This window comes from Podarcis cretensis (assembly GCF_951804945.1).
Source record: "Podarcis cretensis genome assembly, chromosome: 7".
Classification (NCBI taxonomy): Eukaryota; Metazoa; Chordata; class Lepidosauria; order Squamata; family Lacertidae; genus Podarcis; species Podarcis cretensis.
This window is the reverse complement of record NC_137176.1, coordinates 65,422,044-65,443,538: the sequence shown is the minus strand read 5'-3', so window position 1 is coordinate 65,443,538 and position 21,495 is coordinate 65,422,044. Positions and strand designations below refer to the sequence as shown.

At 42.1% G+C, this 21,495-nt stretch overlaps 1 protein-coding gene across 2 annotated transcripts in view; it reads right to left on the bottom strand.

Moving 5' to 3' along the window:
* CNBD1 (cyclic nucleotide binding domain containing 1) overlaps nt 1-21,495 on the bottom strand; it is a 152,950-nt gene that overhangs the window by 109,161 nt on the left and 22,294 nt on the right. For both annotated transcript variants that reach the window (XR_013840516.1, XM_079983140.1), the window contains exon 4: nt 21,274-21,432. Coding sequence is in view for 1 of the 2 variants with exons in the window: in XM_079983140.1 (XP_079839266.1) it covers nt 21,274-21,432 (159 nt within the window). In the remaining variant the exon portion in view is untranslated. The remainder of the gene's footprint in view (nt 1-21,273; nt 21,433-21,495) is intronic.

Below are 21,495 nucleotides of genomic sequence, written 5' to 3'. Positions count from 1 at the left end.
TCCAACAGAACACTAAAGAGAGATTTTCCCTGGGGGGAAGCAGCACAACAAGGGGAAGTGTGGTTAAGCCCTTAGTGGGAACTATTTCTTGGGAAGTGGGTGCAGTCTTACTGTAATTTATTCCATTGTCTGCAATTTCTTGGTATAAAAGATGCACATTTGTCTCATTGTTGATTATGAATTTTTTCCTATTTGTGGTAAGATTTAAATCAACCTGAGCCTGCAGTCTTAAGCACAGCTGCATAGCAATAATGTTTCCCTGAAAACTTTGCAGACTTACTTTCAAGGGAAGTTAGGGATCAGGGTGTAAGTGAAAAATCTAGAGGGGGCTTTTGTTGCAGACTGTGTTAAATAATATGGCAGCCTATTTATCTCGAGCATTTCTGCTCAGAATCTAGCACTCTGAATTCAAACTGCCACATTTGTCGTGCATCACATCTTGTGTATGTGCTCTAGTGACATCTAGTGAAGAAGTGCACAAAAACCAATGACGGAGCTACAGGGACTCAAAAAACAAAGAACTGTTCAGAATTATTTCTTTGAAACACACACATACACAAATGCAAACGAAACCTAAAGTTCTGTTTATGCTTTGTGGCCTGTTGATTCCATGTCTGTCAGGTTGAAAGGAAACGCAGCAAGTCATTTGCAGTTCATATGCACATACTTTCCAGCATAAGACCAATGTAGAACCTGAGTTTCTTATGGAGAGTCATCTTTGCTCTCCTCTTCCTCTATCTGCATGGAATGTTTGTGGGCGGGAAACAACTGCACAACATCTTACACACTGTATTCTTCAGGTGCTTCGTCATGTGCTTACAGGCCATCGGGCACTTATGGATTTCTGACCAGGAGTAAACAATTAATTGGTCCCGAACCTTGAACAGAATGAAATACGGTGAAGGACTTTTAGGTAAAGGGGTAAAGGGCCAGTCTCGGGCATTTGGTTGCCTGAGTCAAAATACAAGATGGCACTCCATCGTATTCTGGGTGCAAAAGCTAACTGAACTGGCAGTTTAATATTAATTCAATCAATAATGGTAGGAAACACAGGGCAGGTTAAGTGAGACACACTGCCTTACAACACCATGCTACAGATCACTGCCTTTCAGCACCTGTCATCTGAGGCAGCTGCCTCCCTCTACCTAATGGTAGGACTGTCCCTGGAGGACAGTGCCAGACAAATGGGGTGTGAAAATTCTACAGAACTAGGCATGTTCCTATTATTTGGTTCTGTTCCTGTTATTTGGTTATACTTTTTGCCAAATGGTTTTTAAGGCACAGCTTTAGATATGAATTGTTTTATTTGAGATTTTAAAATTGTTTGTGTCATACACCATCTTGAGGGTCATCACGTCTAAAAAAAAGTAAACAAAATAGATAGATAGATCACTAAAAGTATAGAATGAGCTCCATGTGAATGTACTAGTGGGATGCTTTCATCCTGCTCCCAGAATTAACAAAGGCTGCTGGGTGTCTACCTGAAGTACAGGTAGAATGATATGAATCCAGGGACTCCACAAGGGGCAGAAGCAGGCTCACACATAGAATTGGTCCTTTATATTGAGAGCAGAAGGCAACAAAGCTATTTTAGCTATGGCATGGTAAGGCTTCTGGCTACAGACCGCATTATATCAGCTAGCTATAACACGGTAAAACAGTTTTATTGTAAAGAAAAATAATGCATTGGTCCAAAATATGTCCTATGATTTCAATATTAAAGGATATGCTCTATTGCTGCTGCCTTGTCTCCTGAATGTACAGGTAGAATCCAGGTTTCAACCTGATTGTTCAATTTATTTGCCTTTTGTGAGCCACTAGGTCTCTTGGAACAGTAAAAAAAGGGGGGGAAGGTAAAGGACTCCTGGACGGTTAAGTCCAGCCAAAAGCAACTACGGGGACTAAACCGCTTCTGGTGCAACAGAACAATGTGACGGAAGCCAGAGCGCACGGAAATGCCGTTTACCTTCCTGCCACAGCAGTACCTATTTATCTACTTGCACTGGTGTCCTTTCAAACTGCTAGGTTAGGCAGGAGCTGGGACAGAGCAACGGGAGCTCACCCTGTTGCGGGGATTCGAACCGTCGATCTTCTGATCGGCAAGCCCAAGAGGCTCAGTGGTTTAGACCACAGCACCACCTGCGTCCCTTTTACCTTCCTAAAACAGTAGGCATCTTCTGACATTGGAAGCTTTGGCTTCAGGTCTAAATTAACCACAGTTTAGCATGTTCTCTGAACACTAAACTGTGGTTAATTTGAACAATATTGAGTTGGAACAAGCCAGCTCCAGAAATTATTGAAGTTTAACTGCTGCAATCACAGATAATCTAAAACAGAAAGAGGACTTCCAAGATTCTTCTCACAGCTGTACCAGAGAATGAAGGGGAGTGTGTAAGCCCACACCTCACAGCAGCTTATTCTCATTACAATAAACTATGGTTTCCCATTTCATCCAAACCAGCTCACTTTTACCCATTTGGGTATACTCGTTATTACGTATGGTTCAGATTGCAGCCTGTATCATTTGTTTTTGAAAGGATTCATCATTTCTACCCAATATCTCAAGGCCACAGAGGATTTTGTACTGTGCAATATTTCACCAAACCTTTCTCCCTATTTTAATATTTGTTGGAATTATGTAAATATGAAGCTGCCTATGATTGTGCATCTTGATATATAATAATGAGCACTCCACAGTATTTGTTATTTCAGAAACACTACAGTGGAAGAGCTCGTTTTTTAGTTTCATTATTCTTGTTTGTAGAAGAACTAGAATTCATAAAAGTCAGCCACTTCCATCCCTCTAATGGCAAAGCAATGCAGCCACGTAGTAACTAGCCAGCGGCAAAGCTAAGCCTGCTTAATGGAGCAATAAGATTGATCAGCAGATGTTAATGTATGTTTCTTGGAGCCCCACTGCTTTCAGATAACATTATGTATGTTTTGTTTTATTGTTTGTGAATTAATAAACAGCAGCCCTATCTGCAATATTCTTTTTTCAGTAAATGGGGAAATTGTGACAAAAGTTTAGGCTTGGAATCATGCAGATGTGATGATCAGAGAGCCATACAGCTGAATTCTTCACTTCCCAGAGAGTATGGTCTCAGCAATGAACGGCTGGATGCAATTGTTTTCTAAAATAGCCGTACTCACCATTCGTGGCAAATGTGTTCATAGCAAAACCTTGCCGAGTATTTTGCTGCAATCTATAGGCTACAGTGCCGCTGCGCAAAGGCATCCTTTGCTTATTGGGCACAGAACAGGGCTTCTCTTCATATGTCTTGTTTTCCTATCCCACCTTCCCACCGAAAGCTCTTTCCTAAGTCCTAGGTCTTGCGTAGAGAAAGAAGTCTGTGACCAAACGGCTGCACTACCAGTGTGAAAACAGCATGTGCTTTTCTTTGGCTTATAGGGGTAATATGTGGCTTCCCTCTTTACACAAGACCTGGAAACATAAAAAGAGAAGTTGTTAATCACTTGTGCGTTCTCTGTCTCTAGGGTACATCAACACCATACATCTGAAGCACCCCCCCCCAAGGATTCTGGGAACTGTAGAATGTTATGGGTGCCGAGGGTTGTTAAGAGATTCTTATTCCCCTCACAAACCTACAGTTCCCAAAGTTCCCTGGGAAGAGGGACTGACTGTTAAAACACTCTGTAAACTGTAATTTTAAGATACGAACTGCCCTTATTGACATCAAAGCCTGCTTCTCTGAACGAGATCTGACTTAAGGGTTAATCTGACTGAAAGGATCCAGCACACATTCATGTGTATTCTAAAGCAACACACATATATTTCACATCTGATGCAGGATTACATTCAAACATTTTACCCAAATATGCAAGTTTCTTCACGTACAGTTCTTAAACGAGCTTTTACTCCAAAGTTGAGACAAAAAGAGGAGAGGGGGTTTGAAAAAGCTTTACGCATTTTAAGCTCAGCTGCATGCTGGTGCGTCCCACAGCATTACTATGTAAGAAGGCAGATCGGGATTTGAGTATTGCATTCATATATACTTTATATTAGCAAAGTGTTAACAACAATCACATAACAAAGGAGGCACTGGAAATACTCTATCTCATAGCAAAAACTATCGTATATAGTTTTTGTTGTTAAGTTTTTATATCCTACATTTCAGCATCAGTTTGAAGATGCACAAGAGTGCATATTTTTTATTTTATAAAAAAAAGGAGAACCAAAACCAATCCAGTAAAAAACAGCTGATAAAATATAACCAAGGAACCAGGCAAAATGAGATCAAATATCCTGAACCCCAAAAGGACAACAAAATGTCATCAGGAAGGGAGACAAGCAGAGGTCCCAGGGCAGGGAGTTCCAAACCTCAGGCGCAGAAGAACCACCTTTTAGGCACACCCATCAACCAAACCTCAGGTTGTGGAAGGACTCACAAGTGGATTGGCAGGTTCATGTAAGAGGAGATGGATAATAAATACGGAGAATTGTGCAGGAAGATAGCATTTCCCCACCCATCCCTCAGTGGGGTTGCTACCATGTATTCTTTCATTATTAGTATTGCTGCATATTCTGCCAGCATGTTCCTTGTGGTCTGTTTCAAGGATCAGATTAAACCTTAATAATAGTTCTGTGCCATCATGACTTATTTCAGCTTGCCATCAAAACACTAATGGTGATTCTGGGATGATAAATATAGAGTTACTATATTGAGAACTTGGGTTAATCAGAAAGATGCTGATTTGAGTGTGCCCTTAAATGGCCTTGAGGGCAGAAGATGGAAGAAAAAAGGAATGCCAGACCCACTGTTGTGCTGTGCTTGAAAGCTGTCCTATACAAATGCAATAAATGTTTCTTTAGCTAGAGGTATAATTTCAATATTAAGATTTTCCTTCACAGTGGAACCCCTGGGCAAAAATACATTTTTTTAAAAAACACACACCATAATATGGTATACAAAATCTGCATGGATTTTCAAAACGGGATCTGTGAACAGGAAGCAAGATTCCAATCCCTCCACACAGTGCTCAAAAGCTGCACAATAATTCCATTCCACTGTAGCCAAAGAGTGTGAGATAGCAGAAAGAGATCAATGCAAGGAGCTGGTCAGCCATGCTGCCATTGCTCAGTATCACCACATTTTAACCATCCCTTCTCAGATGAATAGGCTGTTTTCCCTTGCAGCAGCCACCTTTCCCAAAAAAGCAATGGTTTGAATGCATGGATTGGGCTGGCTGATAACCAGAGCCTTGACAGCTCCCAGCTGCCCTCCTCAGACAGAAAGGCTTTCCTGCTCTCCACAGCCACCCTACCGGAGAAGGCAAATCTCTGAAGGCCACCACAATCCATACCTTCAAAGGCTCCAGTCTGAGAAATAGCCCATGGGGTAAGCCCCGTCATGCCCAATGAGCACAAGACGCCTTTGCCCAGTGGTGCTGTGGTCCATAGATTTCAGCAAAATACTGGGCAATATCTTCTCTGTGTGAGTTAGCGGGGGGCCACTAGGCCGACAATACCATCTCTCCGACCCACACGGGGTAATTAAGAGGCTGTTATGGGAGTAGGCAGCCTCCCTTGTTGCCCCCAAGGAAATGGGGAACACTGCCCTTGCCTGCTGTGCCCATAAATCACCCCCTAATTCGAAAGAAGGGGGTGAGGGCCCTAGGCAGAATGCCCCCGTGTGGACCTCGGCTCTCCTGGATGCTGTCTCTGATCGCGCACTAGCTGCAGCAATTTGGAATAATTAATTACAAAAGAAGCAAATGCACATATTTCAAGTGAAGAAGGGGAGTGAAGTCTGCTAATTTAAGTGACCTCTGTGAAAGGGTCACTTTGGAGAAACAGGAATATTTTACGATGAAGATACACCAAAGCCTGGGTATGTTGACAACAGGACTGAATGGGGGGGAGAACCTTTTTTACTTTCCTTCTATGTGATTTACAAGAACCCCTCCTCATTAGAATCGTCGGTTGAACTGACCCAAGCAGGATGATTAAGGTCTGTGTGGAGATAAACTTTAACCAAAAGTATGCTTTATTGAGATTGAGAAGCAATAAGAGCTTTTGGAATGGTGCAGCAATTAATTCGGAGTCGCCATCTTGCCAAAGGATTTATAGCCGGGAGGAAGAACGGACTTGTTTTCAGACTGCATTCCTGGTGAATCTCCTCAGAGGTTTTGAGAAAGGAGGCAGATTGGTGAAGATTAATGATGCTAAGACTGTTTTGATGTATGGAAGTGATGTTATATGGAAAACGTCTGGATATGGCTACTGGATAAAAAAAAAAAAAATCCACGCAGGATTACAAAATGTTCTAACCAGCTTGTGGAGACTATCAGAGGTCACAAAGAGAGAGGAAAAATATATGAAAATAACAACAAGAGATGTGGAAAAACAATAAGAAAGGACTGGATAGTACTGTGAACATCATAAGGTTAGATTTGTGGACATTAAAACAGCAGTAAGAAGCAAGAAGTTGATTGGATCCCCTTCAGAACTTGAAATATGGGTACCCCCAACAAAAATTTAAAATTCGGCTGTGTAATTTGGAATTTATGTAATTTGGTTTCATTTGATGTGATTGGTCGGTTAATAAAAAAATATTCTTAAAAAAAAAATCTTCTCTGTGTGATGGGCCCATGGGAAAAAGCTGTCACATGGGCCTTTGCTGCAGATGGGGAGGGGAAAGCCTATATAAGCCTGCTTCGCCTGGAGCTCATAGCCATTTTGCACTGAAAGCTTCCAGCACACCCACCCTTGGGTTAGAGCCTTCACTTAGTGTTGTGTACTGAAGTTCTCACCCTGGGCCAGCAGGGGGATACTGTAGATAGTTTTCACTCAGGTCCGAATATGCAAATAAGGAATTGAAAGTGACGTTCAGTGATTGGATAGTTACAGAATGTTGTTACTGTTGCTTTGCAGTTGAGCTCTATATAAGCAGGTTGGCTGAACCCTTCAGTTCAGTTCTGTTCTGGCCTGTGAATAAACAAGAGCTGTCTGAAGAATCACTGTGTCATCTGATATGTTCACCCACAACTTAACGCTGAGCAATTTTGGGTCGCTGGTTGACAGCCAAAAAGAATCCCCCCCTTAACCCAATTGGCACTTGGTTGGGGGGGGTTCACCTTTGCCTTAGTGAAATTATGACTTTCCTTTGTTAGGCGGAGGAACATTGTATGTGGGCGAAAATGGCATTGGGCAGGATCAACATAGTACAGGGGGCCTCCATAAGGGGCCTGAGGCAAACCCAAGCGTGGGTTCAGTATCTGCCTAGTTGGAATCTGCACCCTGGTCCCCCAATGAGACCTTGCTTGCTTGGTTTGCACCACGGCAAGGTTCAACACTGGCTGACTCCCATCATACAGGTTTGGAGCGAGCCAAACCCAGCGGATCCATTCCATCAATATGGGGCTTGTGGAATGATGAAATGTTCCTGGGACCCAATGCCATGCCAACCCTTGCCCCGCCTGCTGCTGTCAATAAAGATTTGGCCTGATTTTATCCCATCACCATTGTACAGTCTGGTTATTTTGCTGCTATCATGGGTCACATAATGTGCCTGCCTGGGCAAATCCAGAGGATGGAAACATCTACATCTACACACACTAGAGTTGCCATATTTTGAAGAGCAAAAAAGAGGACGCATTTGCCGACTTCTACTTTTAACTATGGTTTGCTATGGTGACTCTCATTTTACATATCACTGAAAAAGAGGATGTGTCCTGGAAAAAGAGGACACATGGCAAGCCCAACACACACACACACACACATTTTCCTGGGGGCTATCACTTGTTCATTTTATTTCTTGTACACCAGGCCAACAGGAATGATTCCCAAGAAAACAATATTGACATCATGACTGCAAGTTTTGCATGATGGTGACTCTGACTTGACAACTGACTAAATCTTACAGCCTATGGAGAAAAGCAAACAAGAGAGAGGACTGTGATCAAACAGATTTGCTTTGATTTTTCTGAGACGCCTAAGACACCAAGCCACATTAAGAAAACATGTTCACTAATTAGAACAGTAGTTATGAATTTCAACTTGCTGCATGATTAAAACTGTTTGTTATTCATCAGCCTATAAAAAGGTGGTTAAAATGTTAATTTGATTCTGGAACTACAATTTGACTAACAAAATTTATCTTTTTAGTAGTGTATATTTGCATAAGTAAGTAGTTACAAGAGCCCACACTGATAGGTAATGCAGAAACATTGTCAAAGTGCCAGAATTATACTTTGACAGGTGACAATCAAAATGCTTAGAAGCTAGCCCCATCCTATTACAGTACAAATAGGAAGCTGCCTATGTATAGATCAAGGAAGGTTATCTTTTTATAAACATTGAAAATTGTTAAGAATTTCAGGAAGGCTGGATTAATCACTGTACAAAACAGGCTATAGAACTGGACTTCAGATGACATGGGGCTGCTACTGCTGCTATGCTATCTTGTGGTTTTGCAGTTTGGAAATTAAGCCCCTTCTGCAGTTTATTCCCCATGACTCTGGGCCAGAATGCATTATCCATTCAACCCAATCCAGACCACTGCATGAATAGAAGAATACAATTGGCATTTCCACATAAGCAACAAATCTAACCTTCCTCCAGTGTCTCCACACCATTCATGCATTGTCACATTTGAATGCAGCCTATGTACATATTGTTGCATGCTACCCCAATCTCCCAATGGTACAAAATTCCAGGGGTTCTGGGCATGCTTACCCAGCGTAGTGTTTCCTTTTTGGGAATGAGGCACAGCAGAGACTGATGTCTTTACGAAATATCATTTATTTACACATATATACAACCTGAGCCTGTTTTTTCTCCAGCTTCTAGCTCACATAACCACAAACTCTGCCCTCAAACTCAGGCTTTGTCCTTCTAACCATCTGAGAGCTGAAGGGGGGTCCCCACCCATTTGTTGTCCGACACAAAGCCCCATTTCCTTCCCTTTGTTCTATTAATGACCGAACCCCAAGGCTGTTACTGCATCAGGAAGCTAGCCTGGCTGGATTACCTTTTAACACATTGCAAGAAAAGCCAACCAAGTAATTTTTGGCCTTTCAGTTTTAGACATGTAAAATCTTAACATGCTACTACTGGCTGGTCAATGGTTACTAGTCATGATGACCATGTTCTACCTCCACTGTCTGAGGCAGCAGGTCTCTCAATGTCAGTTGCTGAGGAACACAAGTAAGGAGGGAGCTGTTGGGCTCAGGTTGTGGACCTTAAGGATCTCCTTAGCCACTGTTGAAACAAGAATCTGTACTATATAATGGGCAGTTGGCCTGATTCAGCAGACACTTCCCATGTACTTATGATATTAAATATAGGCAGCTTTTGAAATGATTATATGTGTATTTATTATTGATGTTGTTGTTTTTGGTTGAGATGGCTGTGAGGAAAATGTTATTGACACATGATAGAGTGTGAAGAGGGGGGTTCAAATGACCAAACAGCCCCTGAGCTTTTCAGAGTTTTCAAAAGGGTCTGATTATAACTTAACATGCTATTTTAGCAGTATTATTTTTAAAAAAATAAATACAACAAAACTGACTCATCAACAGAATTGTAGGACAAACCGAACAGAATGATTATATGAACTGAACAGTGAATATTTGTCTTTTACAAGGATGTGGAAATGTTGATAAAAACTGCTTCTTTACACATAATGAAACACCACTGAGTTCAAAAGCAATTTGGGGAAGATAGCACTGATCAATAGGGGGAAATAAAGAGATACCACCTAAGGATAGAGCAAAGTTCACACCTCATCAGAAATCAAATGGAATGCAATTTTCTTAACCTACTACCGAGCCAAGAAATGGATTCAGTGCACCATTCCAATGGAAAACTATTGTTCAAGAAGCACTAAAAATGCAAATGACTACAAAGCTTATTCATAAGATGCACAAATAGAGTCAAACATAAATGGTCAAAGGTTTAGACAGCAGAGGAAGTAAGTATGCAGTGAAGGATGGCCTTTGGGAAGGGGCAGTCTACGGGTTAGCAGTAGGTCACTACAGGGGTGTGGGCCCAATGACTCCTACCCCTGATGCCAGGCCAGCATATGAGGAAAAAAAACATTTTGAAAGGGGGGGAAAGCCATTTTTTGATGATGCATATGTTCAGCAGGCATCAGCTTAAAAGGAGGAATTCCTTTGGTTTTCTTTTCATGTTGGATGACCCCATCCAATCCTCTCAAACATGCTTGTGGGCTGGAACACCTCCCAGTTGGATTATAAACTTCTTTGGGGTTTGTAATGCAAAATTTTTACATTCAAGAGACATGAAGAGATCAGGAAGGTTTTGATCAGTGACTTACACTCAGACTTTATTTCAACCAACATGGGGCCAACAAGTTTTTAAACCAGGTTTGGCAAGAGCCAGGGCATTCATTTCTGTCGAATGCTACTCAACTTCCCTGCCCTCCTGGGGGGAAGCCAATCAGCAACACTTGGAGGGCCAGGAGACAGCAATTCTCATTTTGCCTCTGGTGGCAAAATGGGATGAGCCACCCCCAACCTGTAGCAAGACTTGACAGCAGCCCAACTACAACAGAAATGCCTTCCTTCTCCCAATGTACACCTAGCAGACTCTGTCTAAACCCCCTATATATACCAGGGGTAGGCAACCTAAGGCCCGGGGGCCTGATGCGGCCCAATCGCCTTCTCAATCCAGCCCGTGGATGGTCTGGTTATTTGTGTGGCCTGCCTGGTATTTTTACATGAGTAGAATGTGTGCTTTTATTTAAAATGCATCTCTGAATTATTTGTGGGGCATAGGAATTCATTCATTATTTTTTTTCAAAATATAGCCTGGCCCACCACATGGTCCGAGGAACAGTGGACTGGCCCCCTGCTGAACAAGGTTGCTGACCCTTGCCCTATACCAATGTGCTTCTTCTCCCCACAGGTAAGCTTTAGGAGATATGAAGGTGATAATTTTAAATAGAAATATTCTACGTTTAAAAGATTTTACAATCTGTTTACAACAAAAGCCACTAAAAGCAAAGCCATATTAAATGCAACAGCGGATTTTAAAAAATCACATCAGTTCATTAAATAAATGAACTAGAAAAGAAAGATTGAGTGGTGGTTCAACTGGTGGTCACACACAGGCTGGATGTGACACAGAGCCTACAAGGTGCCGGCCGCTAGATGCAGTCCCTCTGCATAATCTGCTCCATTTCTCAGAGAAAAGCTGCACACTTGACAACAGTTAACATGTGAAATCACTAATAAGAATCTGCCAGTCCTGTGCGCCGCTTGAAAGATGAAAGAGAAATGTGATTAAAGGCAAGCAAATGAAATGAAAAAAGCAGCAATAATAAGGGCTGCTTAAAATGTACTGTGCGGTTTCTTTCTGCTTGAAAAGGATGGAGCTGCATAGCAAGGGCATCAGCTTCATAGTTGCAATTCTAGAGACATCGTTATCCTTTTCCTGCTTAGAAACTGCTGATGCCTTCACACCCAGATCTCCCATCCCAAGCCTCTTTCTGCAAAGAGTGTCAATCACTGTTTAGGAATTTCATTATTACATGGCAATTCTAGAGGATTATGGTTTTCTCAATTGTACTTGATAGGAATGTTGGTGCTTACATTATTTCAGAGTCTCTGGAACTATTCTTGTGCATTTTATATTATGAGAAGTACTAAATGAACGGTCTTGATTTTCCAGAAATGGTATATTAAACAAGACCCTTGCTCCCTACTGAACTTCCAGCCGCTGCTGAGTACTTTTTTTTATTCCCATAGGCAATTTAATTGCTAATTTAGTTGTTTTAATTGATTTTTATTTCTTTGTATTGTAAACCACTTAGAAACTAAGAAGTAAATGAATTGCTTAAAGAACTAACTAACTAAATAAACTGAGTACATAAGTCTAGGTTTCGTTATTTATTGGTTCAATCTTATGGTCTGGGTTTTCTTTAGTGTTATGTATTGCAATATCGTAATATCTAGTTTGAATAACGACTTTGAGGTGGAGGGTGTTAACTAGAATTATGTCTGGGCTAATCTGTTAAAGTTAATGCTTGAGAGAAAACCTCCTCTTTTTCACCACCACATGATTTAAGTTGATTTGAGGGTATATGTGTTTCAAGGAACTTGCCACTGCTGCCAGAGCTACTTCTAGTGGCCTGCAGCTACAGATCACTTTTCCTCCCCCTCTCAGAAGCCCCTGTCAAAATAATGTTACATCATCATCCAAATCCCCAAAGTCAAGGTAAAAGTTCTATATGGAAAACTTTAAGCTCAAACTCTGCTACACGAGGCTTATTTCAGTCGAAGCTCAAAACATTATTCTGTACGTACTTTGCTCTGAATGGATTCATTGGCACTGCATATCAAATTGGTGGTGAATGATTTTTGAAAGTTGACTATGTTTGTCATGATATTATTCATTCTGGATAAGACAGAGCTTGATTTATCTTTGCAATTCTACCTTTGTCTGTCTCTGTGAATGCTCTCATATATTTTTGATAGTTATTGATACCAGTGGCGCAATCCTGAATGTCAGGAATGGTTTTGCTTTAAGCTGAAAAGCTTTTATCCACTTCACTGCTGAAGTTACATTCAAATTTTGGCTATTAAAGGTTGCGTTCAACTCAGCCACCAAAATTAATGAACCTAAGTTAGCCATAAGTGAGTATGACGAATAACAGATACAACCCAAAGTCTTCATTATTCTTATTACCGCAACCATTGTATCCCCTGAAAACTCTCCAGTCTTAAGTTTAGTTCTCCGCAGACGCTTACAATTTTTAAAGTCCTCATGAAAATTCATCAGCATTTTAATGCACAATTCCCCTAATATATGCATTTTTAAACGAATTTTTGTCTTTTATATACACTTTTTCAAGCAGTTGCCCCTAAGATGATGCAATTCTGTATGCTTGCTTTCACTGATATATGCATTCACTAATGTGTGCATTTTATCCTAGCATGCGGATTTTTACACAGTACAGTGGTACCTCGGGTTAAGAACTTGATTCATTCTGGAGGTCCGTTCTTAACCTGAAACTGTTCTCAACCTGAGGTACCACTTTAGCTAATGGGGCCTCCTGCTGCCGCCGCGCGATTTCTGTTCTCATCCTGAAGCAAAGTTCTTAACCCGAGGTACTATTTCTGGGTTAGCGGAACCTGAAGCATCTGTAACCTGAAGTGTCTGTAACCCGAGGTACCACTGGACATGTTTTGGGGGTTGGAGAATTGCATCACAAAATTTGGAGGAGCTGAATTTCACAGGATAGCTGTGTTTCAGTTCAAGTATTGTTTGGGAGAAGTGAGTCACTTTGCATCAGAATGCAAATGGAATGGAATTGCTCTCCCACCCCTACTTTGACACAGCTGCTGCCTAACAGACCTCCTTGCTTTGCATGCAGAAGGTCCCAGATTCAACCCCTTGCATCTCTAGGTATGGCTGGGAGAGCCAGTGTGGTGTAGTGGTTAAGAGCGGTAGTCTCGTAACCTGGGGAACTGGGTTCGTGTCTCCACTCCTCCCAGTGGCGTAGCGTGGGGGGTGCAGGGGGGGCCGGCCGCACCGGGCACAACATCTGGGGGTTAGGGTTAGGGGGCACAAATCCACGGGTTAGGGGGCGCAAATCCACGGGTTAGGGGGCGCAAATTACTTGCCTTGCCCCAGGTGCTGACAACCCACTCTACGCCACTGGCTCTTCCACATGCAGCTGCTGGGCGACCTTGGGCCAGTCACACTTCTCTGAAGTCTCTCAGCCCCACTCACCTCACAGAGTGTTTGTTGTGGGGGAGGAAGGGAAAGGAGAATGTTAGCCGCTTTGAGACTCCTTAGGGTATCCTTAGTGATAAAGTGGGATATCAAATCCAAATTCTTCTTCTTGTCTGAAATCCTGGAGAGCTGCTGCCAGTCAGTGCAGCCAGTACTGTGCTAGATGGACTAATGGCCTGACTTGGTATAAGGCAGCTTCCTATGTTCCTCTGTTTCTATTTACTCCCTACTCCATCCCTTAAAATGGGAATAAAGGCAGTTACCTGCACAGGACATTGAGCCGGGTGTGTGTGCAAAACTGGGAAGATCCATAATTGAGAAGATCAATTTGAGGGCACCAAATTTTGGCCTCACTCAGGACTTCATGTTACCAAAGATTATCAAAGTCCATCCCTTCCTCCTCTGACTCTGAGCTTAAGGCTGGAGCCATAACTGTAGGAAGCTGGACTACTGTAGATGGGCACCTAGACTGTTTCCTCGGGACTCTTCTTATGTTCTATTCACACACACACACACACACACACACACACACAGGGCCCATAGAAGATTTTTTAATGTGAGAAAGTGATTATTTTAATGGCACTAATCTTCCTCTCCAGCTGGCTTCAAATGGCTGAACCCAGAGTTACAACTCTCACTTGTCCCACACTATGGAGAGAAAGATTTTCACAGCTTAATAACTTGGCCAATTAAATTTTAAACAATTCAAAAGGGTCTTGTTATCATTGCAGAATAATAGACTACAAAATGTTAGTGTTGCAGGGATAAAATATGAAAGACTCTTTCTCATGCTGTTCTTAAACCTCTCTCCTTTGATTATGGAATAAATTCTAAAGGAATTAAAAAATAATGCTTCCCCTAACAAGCATCTTGTGGGTGGCATGTAATTTTTTTTTCATCCTGTAGATTAAAGACATACAATATAGTAATTATGGGTTCCTTTTGAAGTCAATTCTTTGCATACTAAAGGCTGGAACAAAAGTCACTGGAATGTCATGAAACAAAAAGCATTGTTTGTGTTTTTTCATGCAAGGACCATGTTCTTCAGCTGCCAGTTCTCTCTGAATTACAATGTGAGAAACAGGGCCTCCTTTTGGGGGAAGCAGAGCAAAGTTGTCCTGGGTTACAAAACGCTTAGGGGAAAGGAAATGACCCACCAGGAAACTAGTGTAGCAACTCTACCTCAACCAGGAATCCATGTCTGCTACCTTACCAGTGGAAATATCACTTTTTAAAAAGCATTGTTTTGTTATTCAGAAGGTCTTGCCAACTGGAGACACAAAAGTTGCTTGCCAATTGGAGGCATGTTACTCTTGAGTTGCTTTTATTTTAATAGGAAAAGAATAATTTGGAAAGCCACTGATAGTAAGTAAAGCAAGCATGCATAAAATTACATTACTTCTGCTCCTTTCTGTTGCAACTCCCATTTCTACTATAAATTAGGTGGAAGCTGTCTTGGTTTGGCACTAGCATGTAAGATAGTTTGCATACTGGTGTTGCTCTAATACTGTACACGTACACACACACACACACACACACGTACGCACACACTGTCTCTGCTATTACAAAACTTGGTGTTTGTTCTATTCTGCAACCAGAAGTGTCAATGTAGGAAATGTTTTCCACTGTCTTCCCATTCATTTCAATGACCCAAAAAGAATCCAGATAAACGAGCTCAGCAGAGACCAAAACTAGATGAGATGCTTCCAAAGTTCTCTCCGGGTATGCAGGGAAATCATTTACTTACTTTACTTCAGAGGTTTGTATACCGCTTAATCACAGTAGTCTCTAAAGTGCTGCACAGGAGACCCAATACAGTAAGACTGAAAATGAATTAAAACTATAATCTGGTTGCAATGCTTTATAGAAGTCTTCAGTAAGCACGAGAGGTTCTGCAAGGAGGGGGCCTGTCGGACCTCAACTGTCTGACAACAAGATTGGGTCCACAATTCTGAATGCATAGCTTCTTGTGGTTCCAAGCTGTGCATCTGAGCCATGGAAGACCACTAGCAGTGACTTCCCCCAAAAAACTTCAGTGATTAAGCAGGGATATAAGCACTGTTATTTTTCTAGAAAAAGAAGTGCCAGAACTCTCCATGAACTCCTCCCTTGTTCTCTTATAATGGCAATGGTGCATAACTGAGAGGTGCCAGAACTGAGTTCCAGTGGGTTCTGGCTGAAAAAAGTCCCAGATATATAGAATCAGGCAGTCCCTGAGGGCTGCACACAAGTTGTTAAAGGTCTTATAAATAAATACAAGAACTCTGAAATCACAGAATGCTGTTCATGGTCCTGCACTATTCCTCTCTAGGCCATCAAATAATGCTTGAGGAATTCATTTTTTGGTGAACTCCAGTACAAATTTAGAAGACTAGTCAGAGACTACTGCATTTAAATATTTTGTTGGAAGCCGCCCAGATCAGTGGGGTATAAATAATAAAATATTATTATTATTATTATTATTATTATTATTATTATTATTACTCCTGACTTAATGTGCCGATCAGAACACAGTTGTCCTTCAGAGTATGCCCTTCTCTAAATTTTCTGATGTATCTCTCTGCTCAAAAACATACTAAATGTACATAAAAATGTGTTTTTCGGGATAAAATGTATCTAGAAATGCTAACTGTTAAAGGAAATATACTTAGAAATGCATGTTGTGAGAAAAGACACCCAGAATACTTGTGAATTCACACAAATTTTGTTTTTAAGCCCCCCTGCTGATTAAGGCATATTGGGAGAGAATTAACAGATGGGGGAAAGGCAAAGGGCAGCACCTTCTCTCCAACAGTGCCCCGCCTAATTCTGCACAGGGGTTTCCCCCAATTACAGTGGTACCTTGGGTTAAGTACTTACTTCGTTCTGGAGATCCGTTCTTAACCTGAAACTGTTCTTAACCTGAAGCACCACTTTAGCTAATGGGGCCTCCTACTGCCGCTGCGCCACCGGAGCACAATTTCTGTTCTTATCCTGAAGCAAAGTTCTTAACCTGAAGTACTATTTCTGGGTTAGCGGAGTCTGTAACCTGAAGCGTATGTAACCCAAGGTACCACTGTATATGGAGCAGATGGGGGACATGTGGGGTGAGGGTGGGGAAGTCATTGGATACTATCCACAGACCATCCATTCCTTGGGCTATCTGTATTTTTTAAAAACCCCAATCCCAAAATCCTAAAACGAAAAAGATTCCTTAGTGGAACACCTTGTTCCTTTAAATGCTATAACTCCAGCAAAAAAATAAAATAAAATTGATCCATGTTTAAGCTACAGCATTATTATTTTTAAGGAAAAACTCCTTGAAGTCTTTTTTTTTGTGTGTGAAAAAGCTTTGCATCTACATGGCACAGAAACAGAATTATCTTCAGTTCCACCATATTCTCAGAGGGAAACCTGTTAATTGATGGGAGCAGGGAAGAAATCATGTTCCAGGCATCACTCTCTGGAGGGCCTGAAATTCTCTGGCAGATGGATGAGGCAAGGGAATTTGCAGCACATGATGTGCTGAAAGCTCAAGCTGAATTTTCTTCACAGCTAGTTATGAGTTCATCTCTGTAGAGAAGATGGTTGGGGGAGGGGATTCAAATAGACTTCTGGATATATATTTTTTTAAAAGCAATTCACTTGACCAAATCTTTTTCTTTCTTTTTTTTAAGGACTTCATACATGCCATACATTTAAAGCACCTTCTGCCAGAATCCTGGGAACTGGGTGCTGAGAACTGTGGCTCTGTGGGGAGTAAACTACCTTTGCAAGGATTATTGAAGGGGGTGGACACATGCTTTTCAACATATGATGTCTACTCGGTCTCTGACCCATTGGGTTGGATCCTGACTGTGGAGAGAACTCAACCCACAAGTTTCTCCACAGGAGGAAAGGAGAAATTTGGCCAATTCCTTTAGCCTCCTTTGCTCCCACAAAGGTTGCTTCAGAGGGTTAGAGAACCCCCTACAGCAGTATGGCTGCTGCAGGGAGAAGGTGGCAATCAGTTACATCAGGCATAGGCAAACTCGCCCTCGAGATGTTTGGGGACTACAACTCCCATCATCCCTAGCTAACAGGACCAGTGGTCAGGGATGATGGGAGTTGTAGTCCCAAAATATCTGGAGGGCCTAGTTTGTCTATGCCTGAGCTATATTCACGTTTCCTCCAGTGGATCAAGGTTCCTCCCATAAATGGAAACGCATGGAAAGGCAAGTCTGGTTCCAACCCAGAGTTTTAGATCTGTAGTTTTATGGTTCCACCATACCTGGTGAGCTGCTTCTGTACAAAGAATATAAACTCAGGAGCACAGAAAAGAAATGGGTGGTTAAGGAACATTAAGCAGTTTAAAGCATTTCTAGCCCACATTTCTTCTGGTGTTTGCCAGGCACATTTCTCACCCCGGCAAGCGCTGACCAAATCCCAACCTGCGTAGCTCAGCAAAGTGGCTGTACCTTGTGTGGGGCTGGTCCAACTATTAGACAGAGTAAGGCAGTCGCCTCAGGCACCAGATGTTCGGAGGCAGATTGATTTATAGACCTGATCTTGGTGGGGGGCTTCTGTCAGTTTTAGTTTCTCTCACCATCTTATTTTTCTAAACTTAAATTTGGTTTCTCCCATCACTTTGCAATTTGTTTTTAAAGTCCTCGTGAACATTCATCAGCATTTTAGAGCTAGTTTCTCCACATATATACATTTCTTTCCTATGCATATATGCAATTCTATGCCATTTCTTACGCTAGTGTACAAATTTTTGTACCAATTACTGAGTTGGAGGACTACATCACAGAATTCAGAGGAACGCGAATTTCAAAGGATGGCTGTGTTTTGGGTCTCACTTTGTTTCAGAAAGTACAAATTAGGGTTACCTTTAAAGGCAAAGTAAGACTCCTCCATCCCTACTTTAGACCATGCCATATTAGCCTTTTTGGCCTTTTCTTCCCTCCCACCCATACAGCCCTGCCAAAACACACACACACAACCCCCCCCCCCCCACACACACACAGAATAAAAATATGTACTTCTGGAAGTTCTTTTTAATTGTTTTCCTACTGAAAAATAGTATTTTTAAAAATGTGAGCGGGGAAATAGGGTAAGGAAGGGCAAGTAAAGAGGATGCCAATTTTAATTTTAATAGATATAATAGGCTATGTATCTTATCAGTTGGGCGGCGAATCTCCATTTAACTGAATTATAGGAATCTCAAACTGGCTTCCCTTTGACAGCTGTAGCACAGTTCTGAGATTAAGCCGAGTATGCATTCTGGCTTGCCATGTGCCTCTATAATCATAGCCACCATTCAGCAAGTCCCCCCAAACCCTCGATCTCAAACTCAGACCTAATAACTGTTAACACCTTATTTTGGCACCTAAACTTGATGCACAGCATGGAGACAACATATGTGCCCAAGTGCTGACAGACTGATGCTGCATTCCCCCACCGCTGGCACCGAGGCAGACAGACAAGCTGGCTGCAGCAGTGGTGGCAGCAACAGCAGCTGACATTACTGGAGGGCAGGTTAATTAACATTTGGAAATTAAACAGTACAACATGACTTGCAAGCATGAAAATAGAGATTGCTCCGTCATTTACAGTTGAGAGAGAAAACTTCAAGAATTACAGGTAGTGATGCTCAGGGCCCTCTTACCCATAGGCGCTAGGGGTGCAGGGCACTCGGGCGCTGGTCTCTCAGGGGCGTGAGGCCGAAAGTCCGGGGCCTAAGAGTTGAGTCCGGAGAAGAGCCCGTCCATTGGTCAGAGCCCCGCGGGCAGCTCTGAGCCGTGAGTTTGGGGGCAACCGAGCCAGCAAGACGCTGAGGTGGTCAGCCAGCTCTGCCCTCCTGCGCACCTGGGCCTGGGCAACCTGGGGACGGGGGAATCTTTCTACCCCAGTGCCGCATATGCTTAAGACAGCCCTGACGATGCTACAACATATACAGGACAGGACAAATGTTAGAATAAACACCTACAAAAGGAAATTACATCAGAGCTATGGCATGATATAGTACTATTCAGAATCAGATATAAGGGCAAAGTTGTTCCTGGATTATCTAGTCGGCATAGATGTGTGATCTAGTGGTGGAACTATCATGACTGTGTATTCACCATTATTCTTTACTTATATATTTCCACCCCACATTCAGACCCCAACATATCAAAAGGCAACTCACATAAAAGAATAGAATGCAAGCAAACTGTTCAAACCATCCTACCGAAACATTGAACTAAAATCATTAAAACTGCTCAGCTATAATGAGACAATGCATGCCACAAAAAAAGTCAGCAAACAAGAGCACACAGATACTTCCTATTGGCAGTCATGCCATCCCATCAAAGGCTTTGCACAATAAAAAATGTCTCTTGGGGCTTGAGACCTGTGACTGAAACTCCTGCCACTTTTTAACAATTGAAAAGGAGCTGTGGCAATGGTGAGATCTAACAGGACTTAGGAGATTTAACACCTGATGCCCCTGTGTCACTTTCCTGGTTAAAATCACCCTCCAAACTGCTATTTGCCCTACAAGGAGGACAATTCCTGTATCTGCAGGTTCCCCCCCCCCCTTGTAGGGCAAATAGCTTTCAGGGTGCTCTTTCCTTGGGACCATGGCCTTGGGGGAAAGGGTAACTGTCCATCATCCAGCGTCACAATCCTGATCAGATCTCTCCACACACTTTGGCTGCTTAACTTCATTAAACAGTGGTGATCTAATTTTGGATCCTCTGCTGTGAGGGTTGCCCCGTCAGCCTTCTAAAAAGCCACAAGGGAAGTACATAGCTCTGCTTCACACCAACATTGCTCATGGGAACATGGCATACACACTGGGGTAACTGCTTTTCTCCTCAGACAGTATAAAAATATAGGATGCTTCATGAATTTGTGTGTCATCTTTGCACCAGGACCAAGTTAATCTCCTCACTATCGTTCCAATTTTAGTATATGTGTCACCCAAGCAATTGCCTTGCGGCTGAAACTATAACTACGCATTTTTTAACATCTCTTGCTCAAGTTATAGGGCAGATTGTAAATAACAACATATTGCCCTCAATGTACATGGAACTTTAAAGTGACATAAATTAGCAAAGGTGACAAAGTAGAAATTTGTATAAATGCACTTTGCCTTGGTAGGGGATTAGAGCTAGCTACTAATACTTAAAATCTAACCTAAAACAAAACACAGCTCTTTTGCTGGAATGATAATGCATTTGCTAGCTTTAGGAATTGAGATCCCTGCCTCAAAATGCACAGCGCAATTTAAAGACAAATCATCTAGAAGATGGCATGGGCAAAGCAATTCATTCAAAGCAATGTGATTAGGATGCATCCACAAGAATATACAACCCTACAACAGGGTTGGCCCTCCAGATGTTTCTGGACTACAACTGACCACTGGCAATCTGGCCAAGGCTGATGGGAATTGGAGTCCAACAACATATGGTGGGCCACAGTTTCCCTATCCCTGCCATATAAGTTTCACTGCTAACTTTCCAGGCCAGTTCATGATGTATATTTGAAAGACCTTAGAACTGAGCTGGAAAGGGCAGAAGGCCAAGAATGAATTTAATACTTACATCTTCCTGAGTATCTTTATTAGGATGTTCAACTTCTCTACGAATTCTGGAGAACCAGAACGTAACTTCTGGCATTTTTTAATCAAATCCAAATAGATGGATATGTTGTGAGAACCTTTGCTAGGTACAGTGCCTTTGCCAAACTCACAGGAATGTACCCTAGGGACAAAAAGGAGAAACAGAATGTTAGATTTAGAGCAAACTCATCATGTAACTTCTAGG